General features: G+C 39.9%; 1 protein-coding gene across 8 annotated transcripts in view; it reads left to right on the forward strand.

Annotated features, from left to right (window-relative positions):
* Window positions 1-13,671: 13,671 nt before the first annotated feature.
* The window catches only part of CAMK4 (calcium/calmodulin dependent protein kinase IV), a 243,687-nt gene continuing 237,265 nt past the window's right edge, over window positions 13,672-20,093 (forward strand). For 2 of the 8 annotated variants that reach the window (XR_009563442.1, XM_060296096.1), the window contains exons 1-2: window positions 13,914-13,974; window positions 14,577-14,815. Coding sequence is in view for 6 of the 8 variants with exons in the window: in XM_060296096.1 (XP_060152079.1) it covers window positions 13,968-13,974; window positions 14,577-14,815 (246 nt within the window). In the remaining 2 variants the exon portion in view is untranslated. Of the gene's footprint in view, window positions 13,825-13,913; window positions 13,975-14,065; window positions 14,178-14,333; window positions 14,816-20,093 lie in introns of those variants that run through there. The other 6 variants (XM_060296093.1, XR_009563441.1, XM_060296095.1 and 3 more) reach the window with 6 other exon arrangements.

Below are 20,093 nucleotides of genomic sequence, written 5' to 3' on the forward strand. Positions count from 1 at the left end.
TTTATTAATTCTTTTCTTTAACTTGCTTTTGTTCTATTTTGTCAATCTTTTCTGGTTCCTTAAGTTTATGTGTGTGGCAGGATGAGTAATCAGATATTTGCTGTCTTGGTTTTGTCTGAAACCCAAAGGCCAAAATAATAAGTGACAAGGACCCCCTACATTTCAAAATGGCAGTCTAGTTCATCTATGTACAACTGACAAAAGAGGTAGCTGAAAAGCAGTTTTGTGACCCTTGGTCCCGCACCCAACTTGAGGACATAAAAGGATTGAGGTAGGAGAGCCAGGGAAGAGCAGATATTTTGAGAAACTGTTGTTGCTTGGTGGCATTTTCCATCCGTACTTCCCCTCCTCAGTGTGTGGGGTGAGTGGGTGGAGGGATGTTCCCTCTGACCTCAAGACAAGTTAGATGGATTCTAAGAGTCTTTCATGTGGAATTTCATATCCCTGCCTTCTTTCTTTGCCCTTACTGTTTGAGGGAGCAAAGAGACAGTTTGTGAGAAAATGAAAGGCAGAAAGTATGTGGCTGGAGCTGTCTGCCTGAGGAAGAGCAAAGAGAGGTGCCTTCTCCACTGACAGCTGAGCAGAGGCATGTGTTTCCCTAGACCAGACATGAATCATAAACAGGAGAGCCATCTGGCTTTGAACAGACCAGAAAGAGGTAACCCTTAGATACTGAACCTGAGGGGAAAATCTTAAGTGGCCAGGCCAGAGACAGAGCTCTGCCCACATCAAGTGAACTACAATTTGATGTTTCTAGTGAAAAAATCTCTAGAAAGTCCACAGAAATACCCTCATGAAGTCAGCAATGAAGATTCAGCAAACCCAGAGAGCATATCACCACATCACAGCCCCCATCACCCTATCAAGTTAGACTTTTCTTACTCCTTACCTCCTTATCCCATCTCTGACTCTGCGCAGTCCAACTCTGGAGGGTCCTAATGTCACAGCTAAAAGTGTAGGAGTGCGTGAGGAGGAGCTGACAAAGCAAGGACAGGAGTCTCCACACAGTGCCCTCCCCGCTCCCTGCTGAGTCCCAGCCTGAAATGAACCTGAGTTGGGAAAGGGAGAAGTGAAACATAAATAAAATCCCAATGTAGACTATTTCACTAAAATGGGCATTTTAGTTATCTAAATAAGACCAAAACCATTACTAAAGGTGACTGGAGGATTTTTTTATTACCGTTTAAGAGTGATCAGAAAAGCTATGTCCATTTCTCTATTTTATCCAAGGAGAGGGGAAGAAAGAGACTATAGAATGGATTTTAAAAGATAGTGAAATGAATTTGAAAATGAATTTGCATTATGTTTGCATCCTATCAATTTCTGCTAGTTCAGCATGCCAGTTAGCTAGTCTTAACTCACTTATTTTCAAACTTTGTTTACTAATACATACATTTAAAATTATGAATATTTCTCAGTACTATGTTGACTATATTCCACAGATTATTGTAATTAGTGCTTTCACTTTCATTCATTATAAAGGATATAAATTATAATTTATAATTTGAATTTTAGTTTTATCTGAAGGGCATTTCCAAATGCATGATTTCTTTTGCTACTTTTTGTTGTTAGTTTCTAATTCTACTGCAATTCGGTAAGAAAATTTGTCCTGTGTGATTTCTTTTTTGAATAATGAAGATTTTTCTATGTGGGCAGAGATTTTTATTTGAGGGCTTCAATCCAGCATCAAGGGAGCAGTTCCCATGCCCATAAAATCTCCCATTTATAATTTTATTTTCTGACTCCCTTGATTCAGGAACCTCAGGATCCAAATTCATGCCAGTACATGTTGGCTAGGTCCTGTATCTCCTTCAGAGTTTAATCCCTTTCCTTGCATAGCATGCCCCACTTCCCTAGTGTGTTACGTTGTGTTGTGACTTGACCCTAGTTATTGGCCTGTAGACTAAGAGGATGGTGGGAGGAAAGATTCTGAGTGGGATGGGTACTGTCTTGCAAGACTGAACCCTCAGTATCATCTCCAAGCAGTGGAGGTGTTACAGCCTTTAATAGGATGGGTGCGCCACTTCTACAGGCCCAGATGGTTCAGGGAAATCTGGGGTTTCAAGTTTCTCCAGTGCATCAACCAAGATAGTTCCATCCCAAGACTTGGGGGTCCCATTCCTTCTACCAAAGGCGCTACCTTGGTATAGCAGGCTTTCCAGGATTGAGAATTCACTTTTTTTTAATGCAACTAGATATCTTTATAATCAAGTCTTGATTCACAGCTGTTTCCGCTGTCCTGCTGCAGAGGTGAGGGTCTCTTCAAAAGCTACCAAGGAGGCCCACCAGCTTTTTCACTTTGCCTTAAACTGGTGATTAATCATCCTTGGCCTTTTATTTTCTTTTTTCCAGTGGCTGGTTGCACTCAACAAAATCCATCTGATTTCATGTTGTTATAATTATGACTTCCTCCAAACCTTTCAGAGATTTGAGACGTTGCACCCATCAATGTTTTTCCTCCTACTGTGATCCAACCTCAGTTCATCACTAGTGAAATTTTAACAACTATACTCTGTGGTAGCTAGATTCCTACGATGGTCCCAGTTTTACTGTATCCTACATGTAAATGTCATACATCCCCTTTTCTCTCCCCATGGATCTGGCCGAAGCTCTGATTTCTTGATCAATAGAATATGGTATAAGTGATACTCTTGGCCTAGCTTTTAATTGAACTAGGAGTTTTTACATCCTCTCTTTTGGAACACTTGTTCTTGGAATGTTCCCTCTTGGAACCCAGCTGCCATGCTGTGAAAATCCCACTTGTAGGCACTCTGGTCCCCAGTCCTAGGTGATCTTGCAGTTGAAGCCAGCATCAGCCCATGTGAATGAGCCCAGTTAACTTCCTAGTTGATTGCAAGTTCAGTTGACCTCTTTGAAGCTGAAGAACTGCCCAATTGAGTACACAGTCATGAGAAATAATGAAATAGTTATTTTAAGCCACTAAGCTTTGGAATTACTTGTTATGAAACAATTTGTAATCAAATTGTGCCATGGTATGCCCGGAGCTACCATACTCCATTCACTACCAATAATGGGGTCTTTATTGTTAGCCAGCGGGTGAGTGATTTGGCTCCAAAATTCCATCCTTAAAGTCGGCTTCCTTGGAGCACTTGTCACCAACTGTCCGAAATCAAATCCCCTTAGAAACATTTGTTGAGATAGAGAAGACAAAAGGTGTGTACGCACAAAGTTTATTGGGGAGCAATCAGGAACAGTGCCTGCAAGGGAATAAGAAAAGGATTGGGCAGAAGGAGAGGTTGAACTGTGGTACATTTCTCCCAGAGGTTTCAGCCAATCCCACAGGGACTCTGGAGATGAGATGGGCCTTTAGAGTTGTCCTGAACTGAGGCAAGAAGTCTAAGATGAGTAACTGGATGCAAGTTGCCCCTGGGGAGCAGGGAGGGGGCTAACTTGAGTGAGGCATCCTTGACAGTACACTACAACATCCACTGTAGTGCCATTTAAAATATTTTGTAATGCTGTTTTGTTTTTTTTACCCCTCTGCCTTTTGTCTATCAGACTTTCTTTGTCCTATTTCCTCTCCCCACCTTGTTGTTTGAAAGCTATAAACACTTTTTATTCTTCTCATTGTTATCCTTACATTTTTGAATGTATATTTAAGCTTATAACTTTCTATCAAATTCTATATTTAATCAGAATATCTCTAATTTGCCTGGAAGGGATGGGATTAGTAATCTACTTTTATGTGTTTTCTGATCCTAGCCTCTCTCCTCTGCTGCCTCTGTAGAATAATATACTAATCCACATTATTATATTGTGCACTAATAAGTTTTAAAACTTTAAATTTGGGCTTCCCGGGTGGCGCAGTAGTTGAGAGTCCGCCTGCCGTTGCAGGGGACACGGGTTCGTGCCCCGGTCCGGGGAGATCCCACATGCCGTGGAGCAGCTGGGCCTGTGAGCCATGGCCGCTGGGCCTGCGTGTCAGGAGCCTGTGCTCCGCGATGGGAGAGGCCACAGCAGTGAGAGGCCTGCGTACCGCAAACAAACAAACAAACAAACAAAAAAAAACCCTTTAGCTCTTTCTTCAGTTTGCACTCATATTCTATATCACTCACTTTCTTGCACATATTAAAGGTTTTACTGCAGTTAATACTATGTTGATTATATCTGAGAGAATTGAAAGGGTGATATATTTTCCTAGTTCTATAATATTTGAAAATGTTATTTTGATTTATTTGAAATGGTAGTTGCTTGGGCATAACACATAGGTTCAAAATCAGTTTTTCCCTTGAACTTTGAAGTGGTTACTTCATTGTCTTCCAGCATCCAGTGTTACTGATGAGAAATGTGATGAAATTCTGAGTATTGTTTCTTTGTAGGTAACCTGGTTCTTCTTTCCAGAAACTTCAGTGTTCTTAAATGGCACCAAAATATATCTTGATGGTGGGTCATTTACCTTCACTTTTTTCTTCCGGAATTCCAAATAAATGAAATCATACAATACATACTCTTTGAGGTCTGACTTCTTTTATTCAGTTTAATGTTTTTGAGGCTCATCCATGTTTCTGTGTATTTTAGTAGTTTATTCTTTTTATTGCTGAGTAGTAAAGTTTAATTTGTTTTCTTTTCTAGTTGTTTGTTGCCAATATATAGAAATACAATGTTTTTTTACATCTTTATTGGAGTATAATTGCTTTACAATGGTGTGTTAGTTTCTGCTTTATAACAAAGTGAATCAGTTATACATATACATATGTTCCCATATCTCTTCCCTCTTGCATCTCCCTCCCTCCCTAGAAATACAATTTTTGAATTGAGTTTGGCACATTGGCTTTGTATTCAGTGACTATAAACTCATTACTTCTAAGAATTCATTTATAGATTATTTTGGATTTTCAGCATAAGCAATTTTATCATCTGTAGATAGTGACAGATTCTTTTCAATACTTACTCCTTTTAGGTTTTTTTTTTTTTAACCTTGCCTTATTACATTGGTTAAGACCTCCTGTACAATACTGAGTAAAAGTAGGAGTGGTGGTAGAGACCATGCTTTCACCATTTCTGATCTCAGAAGGAAATTTCTCAGCATTTCACCATTATGATTTTTGCTGCAGAGTCTATCTTAGTTTTTAAAATATCTTTTTGGTTTTTATAATTGACAAACTTGACTTTTATCATTTTTTTCTGCATCTAATGAGATGGTCATATGATTTTTCTTCCTCTATCTGTTTCTCTTTTGAGGCCAGGATAAGCTGGTTTATATTATAGGGAAAAAATTTTAAGGCCAGTATTACTCATGAGCTAATTTTTTTTTAAATTAAGCAGTACATAAAAATTATACTATATCATGACACAGTTGGGTTTATTCTAAAATAAACCATATATTTTACCCATATTAGCAGATAGAAGAAGAAAAATCTCCAAAATATACAAATATCTCATGCAGCTTAATAACAAAAAAATGAACAACCTAATCAAAAAATGGGTGGAAGATCTAAATAGACATTTCTCCAAAGAAGACATGCAGATGGCCAAAAAGCACATGAAAAGATGCTCAACATCACTAATTATTAGAGAAATGCAAATCAAAACTGCAAATCAAAACTCACACTGGTCAGAATGGCCATCATCAAAAAAATCTACAAACAATGAATGCTGGAGAGGGTGTGGAGAAAAGGGAGCCCTTCTACACAGTTGGTGGGAATGTAAATTGGTACAGCCACTATGGAGAACAGTATGGAGGTTCCTTAAAAAACTAAAAATAGAGCTACCGTATGGTCCCGCAATCCCACTCCTGGGGATATAGCCAGAGGAAACCATAATTTGAAAAGATACATGCACCCATATGTTCAGTTCAGCACTATTTACAATAGCCAGGACATGGAAGCAACCTAAATGTCCATCGACATAGGAATGGATAAAGAAGATTTGGTACATATATTTCTCAGGCATAAAAAAGAATGAAATAATGCCATTTGTAGTAACATGGACGGACTTAGAGATTGTCCTACTGAGAAGGACAAATATCATATGATATTGCTTATATGTGGGATCTAAAAAAATGGTACAAATGAATTTATCTACAAAACAGAAATAGAGTCACAAATGTAGAAAACAATCATGGTTACCAGGGGAAAAGGGGGGGAGGGATAAATTGGGAGATTAGGATTGACATATACACACAACTGTATATAAAATAAGTAACTAATAAGGACCTACTGTGTGGCACAGGGAACTCTACTCAATACTCTGTAATGACCTATATGAGAAAAGAATCTAAAAAAGAGTGGATGTATGTATATGTATAACTGATTCACTTTGCTGTACAGCAGAAAATAACACAACATTGTAAATCAACTATACTCCAATAAAAATTTTTTAAAAAGTCTTTAGCCTTAGGTAGGCCCTGTGTCCCTGGATCTTGGGGATGTGACCTATTTAGAGCTCTTGCCTTTCCACCATTTGTAATTCTGTTTTCAGGACATATTCCTGCCTTTCTCTTTAGCGTAGAGGGATTTTTCCTTTTCCCTTTCTCCATCTGCTGTGGGCTTATGCCAGTAACATTGTTTGTTGTAGGCACAGTAGCTACTGTTCTCCTTCTCCAGGTTTGCACTACCAAGCATGCTTTTTCAGGACTTTCAACCATCTTTTATTGTGTGCCCAGTAGAGTTTGTGGAGAAAAGCCTGCAAGAAGGTGTGAACTCTTCCTCTGTATGTGGCTCCCAGGCTCACATTCTTTTGTTAACTCACATTCAATATCCCCTAATTTGTTAGTCTTTGTATCAAATTCTTATTGGTATGTGGCTGTGTTTGCTGCAGGTAAGCAACTGCCATCTTTCCTTGTGAACACTGTCTCTCCTTAGATTTTAGACTACTTGGTTGTCCTGTGACCCCAGTTCTCTGAAGCGTTCAAGGAAATCTTGACTTGCATTTTGGCTTTTACTTGTTGTATTATAAGGGTTAAAGCAATGTTTTTTGTAGTGCTCTACATCCTGAGCAGAAACCAGAAATCTTTTTTTAGTTTTTTAAATTGATTTCTAAGAATTCTTCATATATTCTAGTTACATATTCTTTGTCAGATATTTCTATTGAAAATATTTACTCCCAGTCTGTGGCTTGTGTTTCTACTTTCTTAACTGTGTCTCTTGCTGTACTTAAGTTTTAAAATTTGATAAATTCCAATTTTTAATTTTTTTATGTTTAGAACTCACTTTGGCCTAAGACATTTTTATGTACTGTAAGTTCCTGAAGATATGATTTAGTCTTTTCTTTTAAAAGTACTACTGTAGTTTTAGCTTATATGCATAGGTTTATGATCCGTCTTAAATTAATTTTTGTTTGTGTCACAAGGAAAATTTTGAGGTTCATTTTTACCTATATATTTATCCAATTGTTCTAGTACTATTTATTGAAAAGACTTTTCTTTGTGCATTAAATTGCTTTGTTACTTTTTTCAAAGATTAATTGACCACGTGTATCATTTTACTTCTAAACTCTATTCTTTTCCATTGACATATTCTTTCTTTCCTTACACCAATGCCACACTGTCTTTATTTCTGTAGCTTTATTGTAAATTTTGAAATCAGATATAATGAGACCTCCAACTTTGTTCTTTTTTAGGATTGGTTTTATATTCCAGGTATTTTGTATTTCTTTATACATTTTAGAATTAACTTTTCGATTTCTCCAAACAAAGCGTACTAGCATTAGTCTACATCTCAATTAGGGGAAAATCAACTTGTTAACAATACTGAAACTTCAGTCAATGAACATAGTATATCTTTCCATTTATTTCTCTTAGCAGTATATGGTGGTTTTCACTGTAAAAGATTTGAATACCTTCTGTTGAATCGATTTATAATATTTTATGCTTGTTTTATTATATTGTAAATCAGTGGTCCCAATCTTTTTGGCACCAGGGACCAGTTTCATGGAAGACAATTTTTCCATGGACGGGGGTGGGGGGGGATGGTTCAGGTGGTAATGCAAGTGGTGGGAGTGGCAGATGAAGCTTCGCTCACTTGTTCACCTCTCACCTCCTGCTGTGCGGTCAGGTTCCTCACAGGCCACGGACCAGTACCAGTCTACGGCCCGTTGGTTGAGGACCCTTGTTGTGAATGAAATATTTTTATTGCATTTCCAGTTGTTTCCTGCAGCATGTAGAAATATAGTTGATTATTTTATTTTGACCTTGTACCCTGTGACCTTGCCAAATTCATTTATTAATATTAGGAACCTAAGTCAAATCCTAGGATTTTTTATGTAAAAATCGAGTCATTTATAAATGGGAACAGTTTAATGTCTTCCTTTTCAATATTTATGGACTTTTAATTTTACCTAAAAGAATTGCTGATGCTACTGTTACAGTTTTTATTTGGCTTTATTGAGATACAATTTGCACACAATAAAATCCATTATTTTTAAAAGTATAATTGAAGAGTTTTGACAAATGCATGAAATCATGTAACAACGATCAAACTCAAGATACAGAACTTTCTGTGTCCACCCAAATCCCCCCAAACCCATATTCAGTCAATCCTCTACCCTTCCTTGGCCCCTGAGAACCACCAATCTGCATTCTGTCACTTCATTTTGCCTTTTCTTGAATATTATTTAGAAGGAATTATATGTAGTATTTTGTATTTTACCTCTACATATATTATAAACCACAAAATTCAGTGTTATAATTTTTGCCTTAAACCATGAGTTGTCTTCTAAATAAGAGAATATGAAATATAGCCTTTTTTATTTATCCATATATCCCATTTTTGCTGTCTTTTTTTCTGGGGGGGGGGGTATGTCTGAGTTTCCATCTTGTTTATTTCCCTTCAGCCTAAAAATATTCCTTTGGTATGGAGTTCTGGATCTACTGGTTTTTTTTTTTCTTTTAGTAGTTAAATATCTTCAAAGTTAAAAAACTTTAGAGATATAATTCCATTGTTTTTTATCCTACAGTATTTTTGATGAGGCATCATCTGTCATTTGTATTACTTTCCTTTATATATAATATATTCCCCCTCCCCCCTCTTTCTCTCTCTCAGAAGGGGATGCTTTCAGAACTTCTTTAAAAATCTATTGTTGGGGGCTTCCCTGGTGGCGCAGTGGTTGAGAGTCCGCCTGCCAATGCAGGGGATGTGGGTTCGTGCCCCGGTCCGGGAAGATCCCACATGCCGCGGAGCGGCTGGGCCCGTGAGCCGTGGCCGCTGAGCCTGTGCGTCCGGAGCTTGTGCTCTGCAACGGGAGAGGCCACAACAGTGAGAGGCGCGCGTACAGAAAAAAAAAAAAAAAAAAAAAAAAAAAATATATATATATATATATATATATATATATATCGTTGGGAGCATTTGACTTAGATAGACCTATGTATGATTTTATTTCTATTTATTCTCTTTGGGTTTCTGAGATTCTTGAATCTGTAAGTTGATGTCGTTTACCTAATTTGAGGACATTTCAACTATTTTTTTTTTTGATGTTGAGGGTAGGAGTTTATTAATTATTTATTTTTGCTGTGCAAGGGCTCTCTCTAGTTGTGGCAAGTGGGGGCCACTCTTCATCGTGGTGCGCGGGCCTCTCACTATTGCGGCCTCTCTTGTTGCAGAGCACAGGCTCCAGATGCGTAGGCTCAGTAGTTGTGGCTCACGGACCTAGTTGCTCCGCGGCATGTGGGATCCTCCCAGACCAGGGCTCGAACCCGTGTCCCCTGCATTAGCAGGCAGATTCTCAACCACTGCGCCACCAGGGAAGCCCTCAACTATTATTTTTTCAAATAAATTTTCTGCCGGAATCTTTCACCTTTCCTCCTGGAAATTCAGTTACATGTAAGATAAATTGATATTGTCCAAAAATTCACTGAGAATTGCTCATTTTTTAAAAAATATTTTTTCTGGGCTTCCCTGGTGGTGCAGTGGTTGAGAGTCCGCCTGCCGATGCAAGGGACACAGGTTTGTGCCCTGGTCCGGGAGGATCCCACATGCCACGGAGCGGCTGGGCCCGTGAGCCATGGCTGCTGAGCCTGCATGTCCGGAGCCTGTGCTCACAGTGAGAGGCCTGCGTACCGCAAAAAAAAAAAAAAAAAAAAAATTTCTTTTTGTTCTCTAGATTGGATAATTTCTGTTTTTATTAGTTCTCCATTGATTCATAACAAATTACTCCAAAATTCAGTGACTTATAGCAGCAATAATCATTTAGCTCTCACAGTTTCTATGAATGTAGAATTCTGAATCATCTGAAATTCTGAATTGTTGGGTGTTTTCAGCTGAGGTCTCTCATGAAGTTATACTCAAATGTTGGCTGGAGATGCAGTCATTTGAAGGCTTGATTGAGGTTGGGGAATCTACTTCAGTTGTGGCTTACCCTCATGCAAGCTGGTTCTTCTCCCCATCAGCATCTCCTTGGAGCTGCTTGAGTAGCCTCATGTCACGGCTTCCATCAGAATAAGCAATCTAAGAGATCAGGGCAGAATCTGCAATGCTTTTATGACGTTGGAAATCACACACCTTCATTTCCACCATATTCTATTTGTCACATAAGTCAACCGTAATTTAATGTAGTAGGTAAACTCAGAAGAGCATGAATACTAAGAAGTGAAAATCAGTGGGGATGATCTTGGAGGTTGGATACCATATTCTATTTTCAAGTTCACCCACCCTTTCTCCTGCAATCTGCACACTTCTGTAAACCCTTTGAGTGATTTTCTCCCCCAAATTCCAGGTAGTTTGCTTGTTCAGTTCTTAAATTTCTAATGGTTTATTTTGAATCATTTTCATATCTCTGATAGGAATACCCATCTGTACACTAATTATGACTATCTTTTCCTTTAATTATTTGAACATATTTATAATAGCAGTTTAAAATAATTTGTCCATGAATATCAACCTGTGAGTCATCTTGGGGTTGGTTTCTGTTGACTGATTTTTCTTTTGACTGTGGTTCACATTTTCCTACCATTTCATGTATCTAGTCTTTGTGTGTGTGTGTTTGTGCATGCGTGTGTGTAGACTGGATTGTCAGTGACTCCTTGGAGAGATTCTGGATTCCATTATCTTTTTCCTGAATCGATTTTTCTTCTTCTAACCCACAGTTAAATTTGATGGGACTCATATTTCAAACCATGTCTCCCCTGTGGTGAAGAACAGCTAAAATTTCTTCTTAGCGTTTTCAACCGTCCAGTTATTGCTTTGTCCTTTTTGCTGGGTTCCTCAGAATTTCCCACACATATATGTAGCTCAGAGGTTAGCCTATTATTTGAGCACATTTTACATGTAGATTTTTGGATTCTTCCACTGTGGTCCCTTCTTTCTGGAATTTCCTCCTCAATTTTCAGCCTCTCTGCCAGGCTTGAATTCTGTTTTCTGACACCTCAAGCAACTAAGAGTTGTGCTGCCTGCAGAGCCCTCAGAGGAAAAGCTGAATAAATGTGCATCTTATTCAGAAGAGTTCCTTTCTTTCATGGGTTGCATCATTTCCAGTTTTCTGATTTTGGTGGTTCTTTCTGCACATTTAAATAACTGTTTTTATACTTAGTTCAGAGATTATAATTGTCATATTCAGGAAGGTTAGTCATACCAGCTACTTTGCCATACCAGAATGGAAACTTGTCCATTTATATTTGAGTGAGACATAAAATAGCTCATTAGTAGCTTTGGGTTCCTGATCCTGTTCAATGATGGGCTTCACTGTATGGTGTTAACAAAAACCAAGTTCCTTTGTTGGCAGGGGCGGTATCCTAATTGTCAGTATCCACAGATCCCCCTCGCCTTGGGTTGTTTAGTTTTCTCATTGAGGAATCCTCCAATTTCTGCATGGCTGAGATTATGATAGATACAAGCCTATTTTTCAGCATCCTGGGAGCCTGTTGGACCTGGAAGTCTCACTGTTTATTATGTAGAGTTTCATGAATCCCTTTGTGTTTAATACATTTGTAGCTATACCTTGGGATCTAAGACATACTTCATTTTTTGTTCAAAATTTCCAAAGATTAAATGTGCTCTCTTTTCGAAGAGCTTAGGAAGTGTGTTTTTTGGCTGTGAATGATAGAAGAAGAAATGTAGAGGCCTAAGAGCTTCTTATAAAAAAGCACTGAACCAACGTCTTATTCTCACTCCACTTTTAGAAAGATCTGGTACTCTAATTCCTGAGCATTTCTGGAATTCTGTGGTAAGAATTATATTTCTTCATATTGGCTTCTCCCATTGCAAATCTGGGTTTCAGGTCTACCCAGTCTTCTGAGTGAGTGACCATTGTTCATTTGTTCCAAGATTTTAAGTTTTAGTTGATATTATTTCTTCCTTTCTTTTTGTGGATATATGCATTTGTTTCTTTTCTGTCATTTTAGGTGATATTGCATAATGAGTGACAATAAATTGCATAGATTCTATTCCTGTTCCATCTGTTTTAAAATAAATTTTTTCATCTTCAGTTTTTAAATAAACTACATTCATGAAACCAAATACCCTCTTTTTAATCTGCAGCTAATAACACTTTTAGAAAAGCCAGTTGTGAAAAGCATAGGTGTCAAATAACTAAACCAATGTTGAATGTAAATATCAATTCTACTATCACCTCTGTATCATGAAATGGTGTTTCTCTAGCTATTGTTCCCTAAAATAGCAGGAGAAAAAAAGGTTTACCGTCTCTTTCAGTGTAATATGCTTGCTTTCAACTCATGAGTTGAAAAGAATTGTGAATAAAAGAATTGCTCACAACAGGCAAGTATCTACATGCAGTGCTGCCACTTCAGGACTTACCTCAAAAAGGTGTAAATAAAAGTGACCTAGCCACTACTTCATGCCCATCCCACCACCAGTCAGTGCCAAGGGAAACTGATTTAGTAAGAACTAGAATTTACTTTCAAGAGCTTCATCAGCTTGCTTTGCTTGTATACTTGGTTTTCTAACGTGAAGATTAGTGAATTCATTCTCTGAAAAGTAACAGGTCATGTGAGCATTTTGTCTTTCACCATATAATCCAGTATTAATTGAATTTGTGTGAATCTACATGTACTTGCTATTTTTTAGGCCATTTGTAAACTGATCATATGCTAATCTTCATAAAATTACCTGTGAAGAATAGTTTCTGTATAGTTTATTTTTCATTTCCTATCAACTAAGGGTCAATTCCTATCATTAATTGGTTAGATTTGGGGGGTTTGTTTTTGCTTTTTTTGGTTTTGCTTTGTTTTTGGTAGTTCACCAATATAGCACAAAAGCTCTTAAGTGTAAGAAATTAATCAGTAATAGTGGAAACTATTGGACCGTGTTTACTGGTGTAATCAGGAATGGGGACACACTGAGAAGAGTTTAATGCATGTTGCAGGAAAGTCAGAAAAGAAAAAAGACTAAAAGTAATACCTGTGAAGTAAGATTAAATAAAGGGCTTAAAGTTATTTAGCCAGAAATGAGATATTATGTAATGTCTTTATATATACAAAGATTTATTACAGAATATAATGACTAATTGTTGTTCATTTCTGCTGAAATCTAAAAAAAGTTCAAGGGTAGAAATATAAATGATATAGATTTAACCAATACTTAGAAGGATAGCCTAAAGGTTTATGGGCAGACATTAGAATATTTGTGATGGGACACATCTCTTGGGAAGAGGAAAGAGCTTTAAATGTAGCAGTCTTCTCTGTCATGAATGATGACAAGTCCTGCTTTAAGGCAGAGGGCTGGACTAGTTGGATTCCATAGGGCCCTTCCAAACCTGTAATTCTCTGGGTCAATTCTGTTGCTAGCCTTCAGAAGCTGGGAGTCAACTAGACATAGCAAATACCTGCCCTTCCAGGAGCTCCAAAAGTGCCACAGGATGCAGTGCCAGCAGCAGCACGGCAGCACCTATTACAACTGAAGACTTCATTCAAAGGTGAGTCAGGTCACCGTGGACCCAGGCACTTCCCTTTCCTCCAGCTTTCACTGGCTCTGGGCATTGGAGCCCTGGAGGATCGGCGACCAGAGGACACCCTTCCCGGCTGTCAATATAACCTTTGACAGAGGGAGGAACAAGGGATGGCAGGTTAGCTGGTGCTGGGTGGGAGGGGCTCGCCACCTAGACGCGCTCAAGGAGAGATGAGTTGCGCCAGCAACAGCCAGGTCCCTTTCTCACCATCCTGCTGGCCACCCGGACCCATGTGCTCCCAGAGCGCGCTGGGCGCTCAACACTCGGAGCGATTGTCCCTGTGCGCTCGGTCTCTTCCAGGCACCCGATTCTAGCGGGAGGTAGCGTGGGATGATGCTTTGGCCCTTGTGCCTTCCCCAGTCTCCAGCATCCGGAGGCGCCCTAGCTGGCTCCACCGCAGCCACTGCCAGAGAGGGAGAAAGGAAAAAAAAGGGAGGGGGGTTGGAAAGGCACGGTGGAGGGAGGTAGGGAGGGAAGGACCGAAGGGGGAGGGAACCACTCTCCTTTGCAGTGCCTCCGCCTCCTCTCTCTCGCCAGCGGCGACTGGGGTTCTCCCTCCACACCGTCTCCCAGTTCCTCGGCCCCTTCTCCGCCCACCCTCCCGCCAGAGCGTGCAGAAAGGGAACCGCAGCCCGAGCGCGGCTGACGGCGCCGTGGGAGGCGGCCGTGGGTGTGTGCGTGTGTTTGAAGGACGCCACCTCTCGCTCCTGCGTTCGCAGGCGGTGACTGGCGGCGGGGCTTCTCGCTCCGGCAACGGTGGCGACCGCGGCGGCGGCTTCCGGAGTCCCGCCGCGAAGATGCTCAAAGTCACGGTGCCCTCGTGCTCCGCCTCGTCCTGCTCTTCGGTCACCGCCAGTGTGGCCCCGGGGGCCGGGAGCCTCATCCCGGATTACTGGATCGACGGCTCCAACAGGGATGCTTTGAGCGATTTCTTCGAGGTGGAGTCGGAGCTGGGACGGTAAGGCGGAGGGGGCGGGGTGGCGAGCTGGGGCGTTGGGGGGCGCCCTGGACCTGGTGGAGCCGGGCGCCCTGTGCGCGGGCTCGGGCTTCTGGGGAAGCCCGCGGCGCGCAGCGGGCGCTCTCCCTCTCGCAGCGACAGCTCCCGAGGATGCGGGAGCCGGCCTCACTGCCCTCTGGTTTCTACCCGCTCTGGGAGAGAGCTCAGCACCATGCAAGTGCGAGTCGGGTCTCCCCGGGAGCGCCCAGGCCGGTGCAGCTGCTAGCAGCAGCCCGACTCTCTCTCACTCTCCCTCCTCCTCACCGCCTGCCACTTCCCTTGCGTGATAGCTCCCACCGCACGTGGGCCCTGCTTTCCCAACTGGTGTCTTTGCTCACGATTATATCTTGCCAGAGGGTCCTGTTTGTCTAGTTATTTTTTGGATTGGGGGGCGGAGAGAGCCTCTCCAAATCATGACAGAATTATTAAATTAGATTCTTTCTCTTTCCCCTCATCAAGCTCTTCAAAGCAAGTGGCACTAGAAATTAAACTTAAACACTAGCTTCCCTGCAGAGTCTGCTCAGGAGTGAAGGGGAAATGAATCATTTAAGAGAGTTGAAGGCAGAATAATGAACTAGTGTGGCTTTAAAGAAAAAGCAGCCCTTGGGGTGGTAATTAGTGAGAAGAGTTCTGCGGCTCTTCTTTCATGTGCTGGAGTGATTTGTTTAAATTATGTATGCAGAAAACCACCTCCCTGGGGTTGTAGAAATGTTCCTCATCCCTTCTGTGAAGATCCAAACAGGTAGTGGTTTTGCCATGTGAATGATGCCATATGTTCTCATATTTTTATCCATTGAAAAATATTTTTCCCTTCCTTCCTTTTTCCTTTTTTCCTTTCTGCTATCCATTGGTAAGGGACTTCTTTTCAACACTCATTTTAGAACCAGGCCCTTTATTTTAGGGAATCTAAAGATGTAATTTCAGCGTTTAACAGGTTGAAGCTTCTGTACTTAACTATTTCTTTGCAATTTTATTTTCCATTCTTTTTTTGCTGAAAACAGTTTAGCTAACAGCCATTTTATTTTTCATGGCATTGGAGACTACAGTGTGGGATTCTGGATGTTGGTACCTAGTGGGACTGTAAGGGCCACTTTTCCCCTCCGAATTGCCACTACTATTAATGGCTCACTGAGTGCAGAAGGTGTGGAAGAAAAGCAAAACTTCTGAATGAAAATTTAGGAGTTGCCACTGTTTTAAAATGTTTCAGAATATTTGAGCATTGAATAATGCATACATAAACATCCTGTTCTGATCAAGTTTTTCAATGTTCATCTGAAGATCTGCTGTAGTATGCATTCCCTAGTAGGTTGAAAATGAAATATTTCCTTTTGTAAGATTTGAAGCCTACATAATTGTATGATGAGCTGCAGTGGAACAGTGTAAACTTCTGATTAAAGTGATAATCTACTTAAAATTGATGAGTTTTAGAAACTGCCACCTAGTAGAGGAAGTGCCTGATGGTACTCCAGGGACTGTCTCAACACCAAATCTAACTGCTTTCTGAGTAACGTTTACCTTAGATGCTCCTAATTGGCTATGACTTACCATCAGCGCACGTTATCTTTGTGATTAAGCTTTGCCCTCAGGAAGCTCAAGAAATTTCCTTTAATGTAAGGAATGGGAAGATGGGTAGAAAAATAAATAAACTACAAATTGTGTGTATATACAAGATGGTAGACTTCATAGGGAAAACCTAAGGAATTTGGAGTTTATTATACTTTTTAAAACAGCTTGTTATATTTTGTACTAAATTTTGGAGCGTGAATATAAATCAATTATATATTGCTAAGACTCTCACTCTGCTAGCTAATCATTTGATTACCATGAAAATCACAGAATTAAAATATTTTGAGAAGAGATTTAAAATTGTTACTTCTGTCCTCTTTGTCAGTATTCATGTATATTAGGTAAGTTCTTTGTAGATGGCAGAATTGGTGAGGTGCATACTTATTCCATTTGGTTGAGACTTTGAGAAATATTATCACTTCATGGTCAAAGTTGTTTTTTTTTTCAACAAAATAAACCTAAAACATAAAGCAGCTCTGTTACAAATACAATTAGTAAGAATCTGTAAAGCCAGAGAATGCAACAGAATTATAATTGTAGATATTGACTGAGTGACAAGTTTTCTTCCTCACAAGTGATAAAGTTGAGGCTCAGTCGATTGGTTTCAAGTCTTTACTCTCTTTACTCCCAGTCTTGGGCCAAGTCTGCCTGCCAGTGGTGACTCTAAAGCCAAAATATTTAATTCATTAGTAACACAGTTGTTATTAAGAGTAAGAGAACAATGCCCCTAGTGTTGTGTGGTGCCATTGTGGTTAGTTCCAGGATGTAGACAGTTCTCTCCAGATCAAGTATAGATTAAGTTATAGAGTAATCTATTACAATTACGTGTTGTAAACTAGTGACTCCTGAATTCAAGAAAATTGGACAAATGACCATTAGGGCAACATAGCTTGAGGATGTATTTGGGGATTTCAGGGAACAAAATTCTCAAGGCTGTAACCACTTGAATCCCCTGGATGGTACTGACAGCACCAATCCACCAATCCATTCAGACCAGGGTAGATGTGATAGCTTTCTTTTTTCAGGATGAGGGTGAGGCAGGAGCTGAAGCAGGGACTGAAGCAGGGGCCGAAGGGTGTTGAAAGGAATTATCTAAGAGTTTCAGGCAAACTAATTTATTTTCCCAAAAACCACATTTGAAAATACTGCTATGTTTATAAAATTTGTTTAAAAGTTTACAAAAATCAACTTTACAACAAATTCAGTTCTACTCAAAAAAATAAATTGACCGTGATCCTGTTCAGGACTCCATATCTTAAAGAGTGGTTGGTCCTTTGCCCAGTGATTTGAGAAATTGGTGTTTTAAAGGTTTTTCCAAGGGAGAAGGGACCCTCCCTCTGGTCCAGATTCTTCCGGGTGGTTTGGCAAACAGAGGGACAGGATTTGGCCTGGGCTGCTCTGTGGTGATGATTTGGCCCTGTGCATCCAAACCCATGTTCTCTCTTCAGTTATTTCTCACCTTTTGTTTCTATCTGGTATGAGATTGAAAGAATGTTTGTAACAAAATCAGATGTATTCCCACACACACACAAGTTCAGGGAAGCAAATGAAAGATAATTAGGACAAGAGAATAAAAGTGTGAAAATCACAGAATTAAAGTATTTTGAGAAATACTTAGGTTTGCTCTCTTTTTCAGCGTAGAAATTGAGTTTTTGGGATCTTTTCTTTTTCAATTTCCATTATATTTCACTATAGTTTCTTTAGACTGATGACTTTCAGTACCTGCCCACCACCCAACTTGATTCACAATTTAAAAAAAAACTTATATAGCAACCTAATTTAAGCATAATTATATAGGATCCCTTGTTATGTGTGTTCTTGCTCAGGAAACAAATTTAGATAGTGAGTCATATGTGTATATAAAATGGAAATAAAAGCTTCATAAAACAATGTTTATTTTTATTACCAGCAGTGTACTCTAATATTTCCTATTCTGTGCTGTTTAATTTTATTCTAGTTCCTTAAAAATATTGGTTGAACCTACGTGATTTCACATCCCACTAGTAGGTTGTGATTCAGTTTGAAAAGTACTGTTTTAGGCCGTAAATCTGTGTATGCCAGATTAAAGTATGAGTATGAGTATCTTCCTTTCGAAAGATGCCATGCAGACCAATTGGTAACATTGAGTAGTGACTGATTGCATAGCTCTGTAAAGAAAAATCCCCCTGTCTTTCCTTCCAACATTATTGGGTTTCCCTTTTCAAACACTATTGGAAAAACTCTGGTTTCTCCACGAGGCCTGCTGAGTGGAGTGTATTCTGGACTGGCTGAGCAGTTCAGGAGGCTGGACCAGGAGCACCTTCACTGTGGAGTGGAGGAATCCAGAGGCCTGAGCAGGGCTGTAGTCCACTCGGTAACATGTAACTTTGTTCCCAGGTAACGGTCAGCAAATGCTTCCTGTAAGGAAACAGCAAAGTGTGCATTTTCTGAAAGGAGGGCTCCAACCTGTGCTCCTGGCTGGGGAGGAATCGGATCCTCTCTTTTCCCTTTTCCCTTACTTCCGTTTGTTCAAGTCCGTTCCTGAGCTGTTCTTAGCCATTGCTTCTTGGGCTCTTGGTCTTTCCCTCACACTGTCCTTTAGGGCCCCACAGCCTATCCGGCGTATCCCCACAGCTGGCTGTGGATCTCCTGCCACACGCACTGTACTTGGTATCTTAAGCTCTTTTGGGGATGATGTTGTTTTTTTTTTTTATCTCACTAGGAATTTAAAGTATACTTGTTCAGTCCCTCTCTTGTTCTCTGTGCATCTGATTCTCTTCTCAGGCAGTTGACACAGTAGCAAGGTGGGATTGCATTTGGGAGAACAGAAACTGGGGCTGCACAGGCTCTTCGCACCAACACTGACTACAAGTTCTGGAAGGCAGTGTCTGTAGATTTGGCTGGTTCACTCTTGTGTGCTCATTGCCTGGCATAGTACTCAGTACTCAGCAGGTGCTCAACAAATGAGTTTGAAGAGAATGCATGAATGATAACAAAGTGGGCCAGGCACTGTGGGTCCTGATGTGATGATCTCAGTTCTAACGACCCCAAGGAAAGGGAAATCTGGTGACCTGTTTGACGTGTGTGACCATGATCTTAATCTCTTAATCTTAAAACCATCTCTTAATCTCTCAGCACTGGTTTCCTTTCTTGGCAGTATTGATAACTGCCACCTCTGTAGCTTGTTGGTATTGAAAATAATGCTGCTTTTCTGTTGGCAGAGTGCTTTGTGGCTCTGAAATGAAAGGGATTCAGTTTCACCTTTGCTATCATTTTACCACAGGCATGTCAGAATTAGGAGTTAAATCAACTTGAATTTAAAAGCATGAAATGCCTCCAAGCTATGCCAACCACTAAAGTTAATACATAGTAAATGCTAAATTTGAAAATACTCTCATTGTAAAGAGCCTTAAAGTCAAGTGAAGATTATGGTAGGCTCATTAATTTAAGAATGCACTATTTTTCCATGTTTAAATACTGTTGCAAGGGTAAAAATAACTCCTAATTTGGAAAAATAAAAAATAAAAAGACACAGGTGCTATCAGCTTCTAAGTTGTTCTGGTGAACTTTACTTGAAAAAAAAGAAAGAAAGAGAACGAAAACACTAACCACAAAATAGCTTCAAAGACCTTTCTTGTAAATGCTTTACCCTCAGACACATCTGTGTGGATTATGTGTTTGCAATAATACTTTT

Source organism: Globicephala melas, chromosome 3, assembly GCF_963455315.2.
Source record: "Globicephala melas chromosome 3, mGloMel1.2, whole genome shotgun sequence".
Lineage (NCBI taxonomy): Eukaryota > Metazoa > Chordata > Mammalia > Artiodactyla > Delphinidae > Globicephala > Globicephala melas.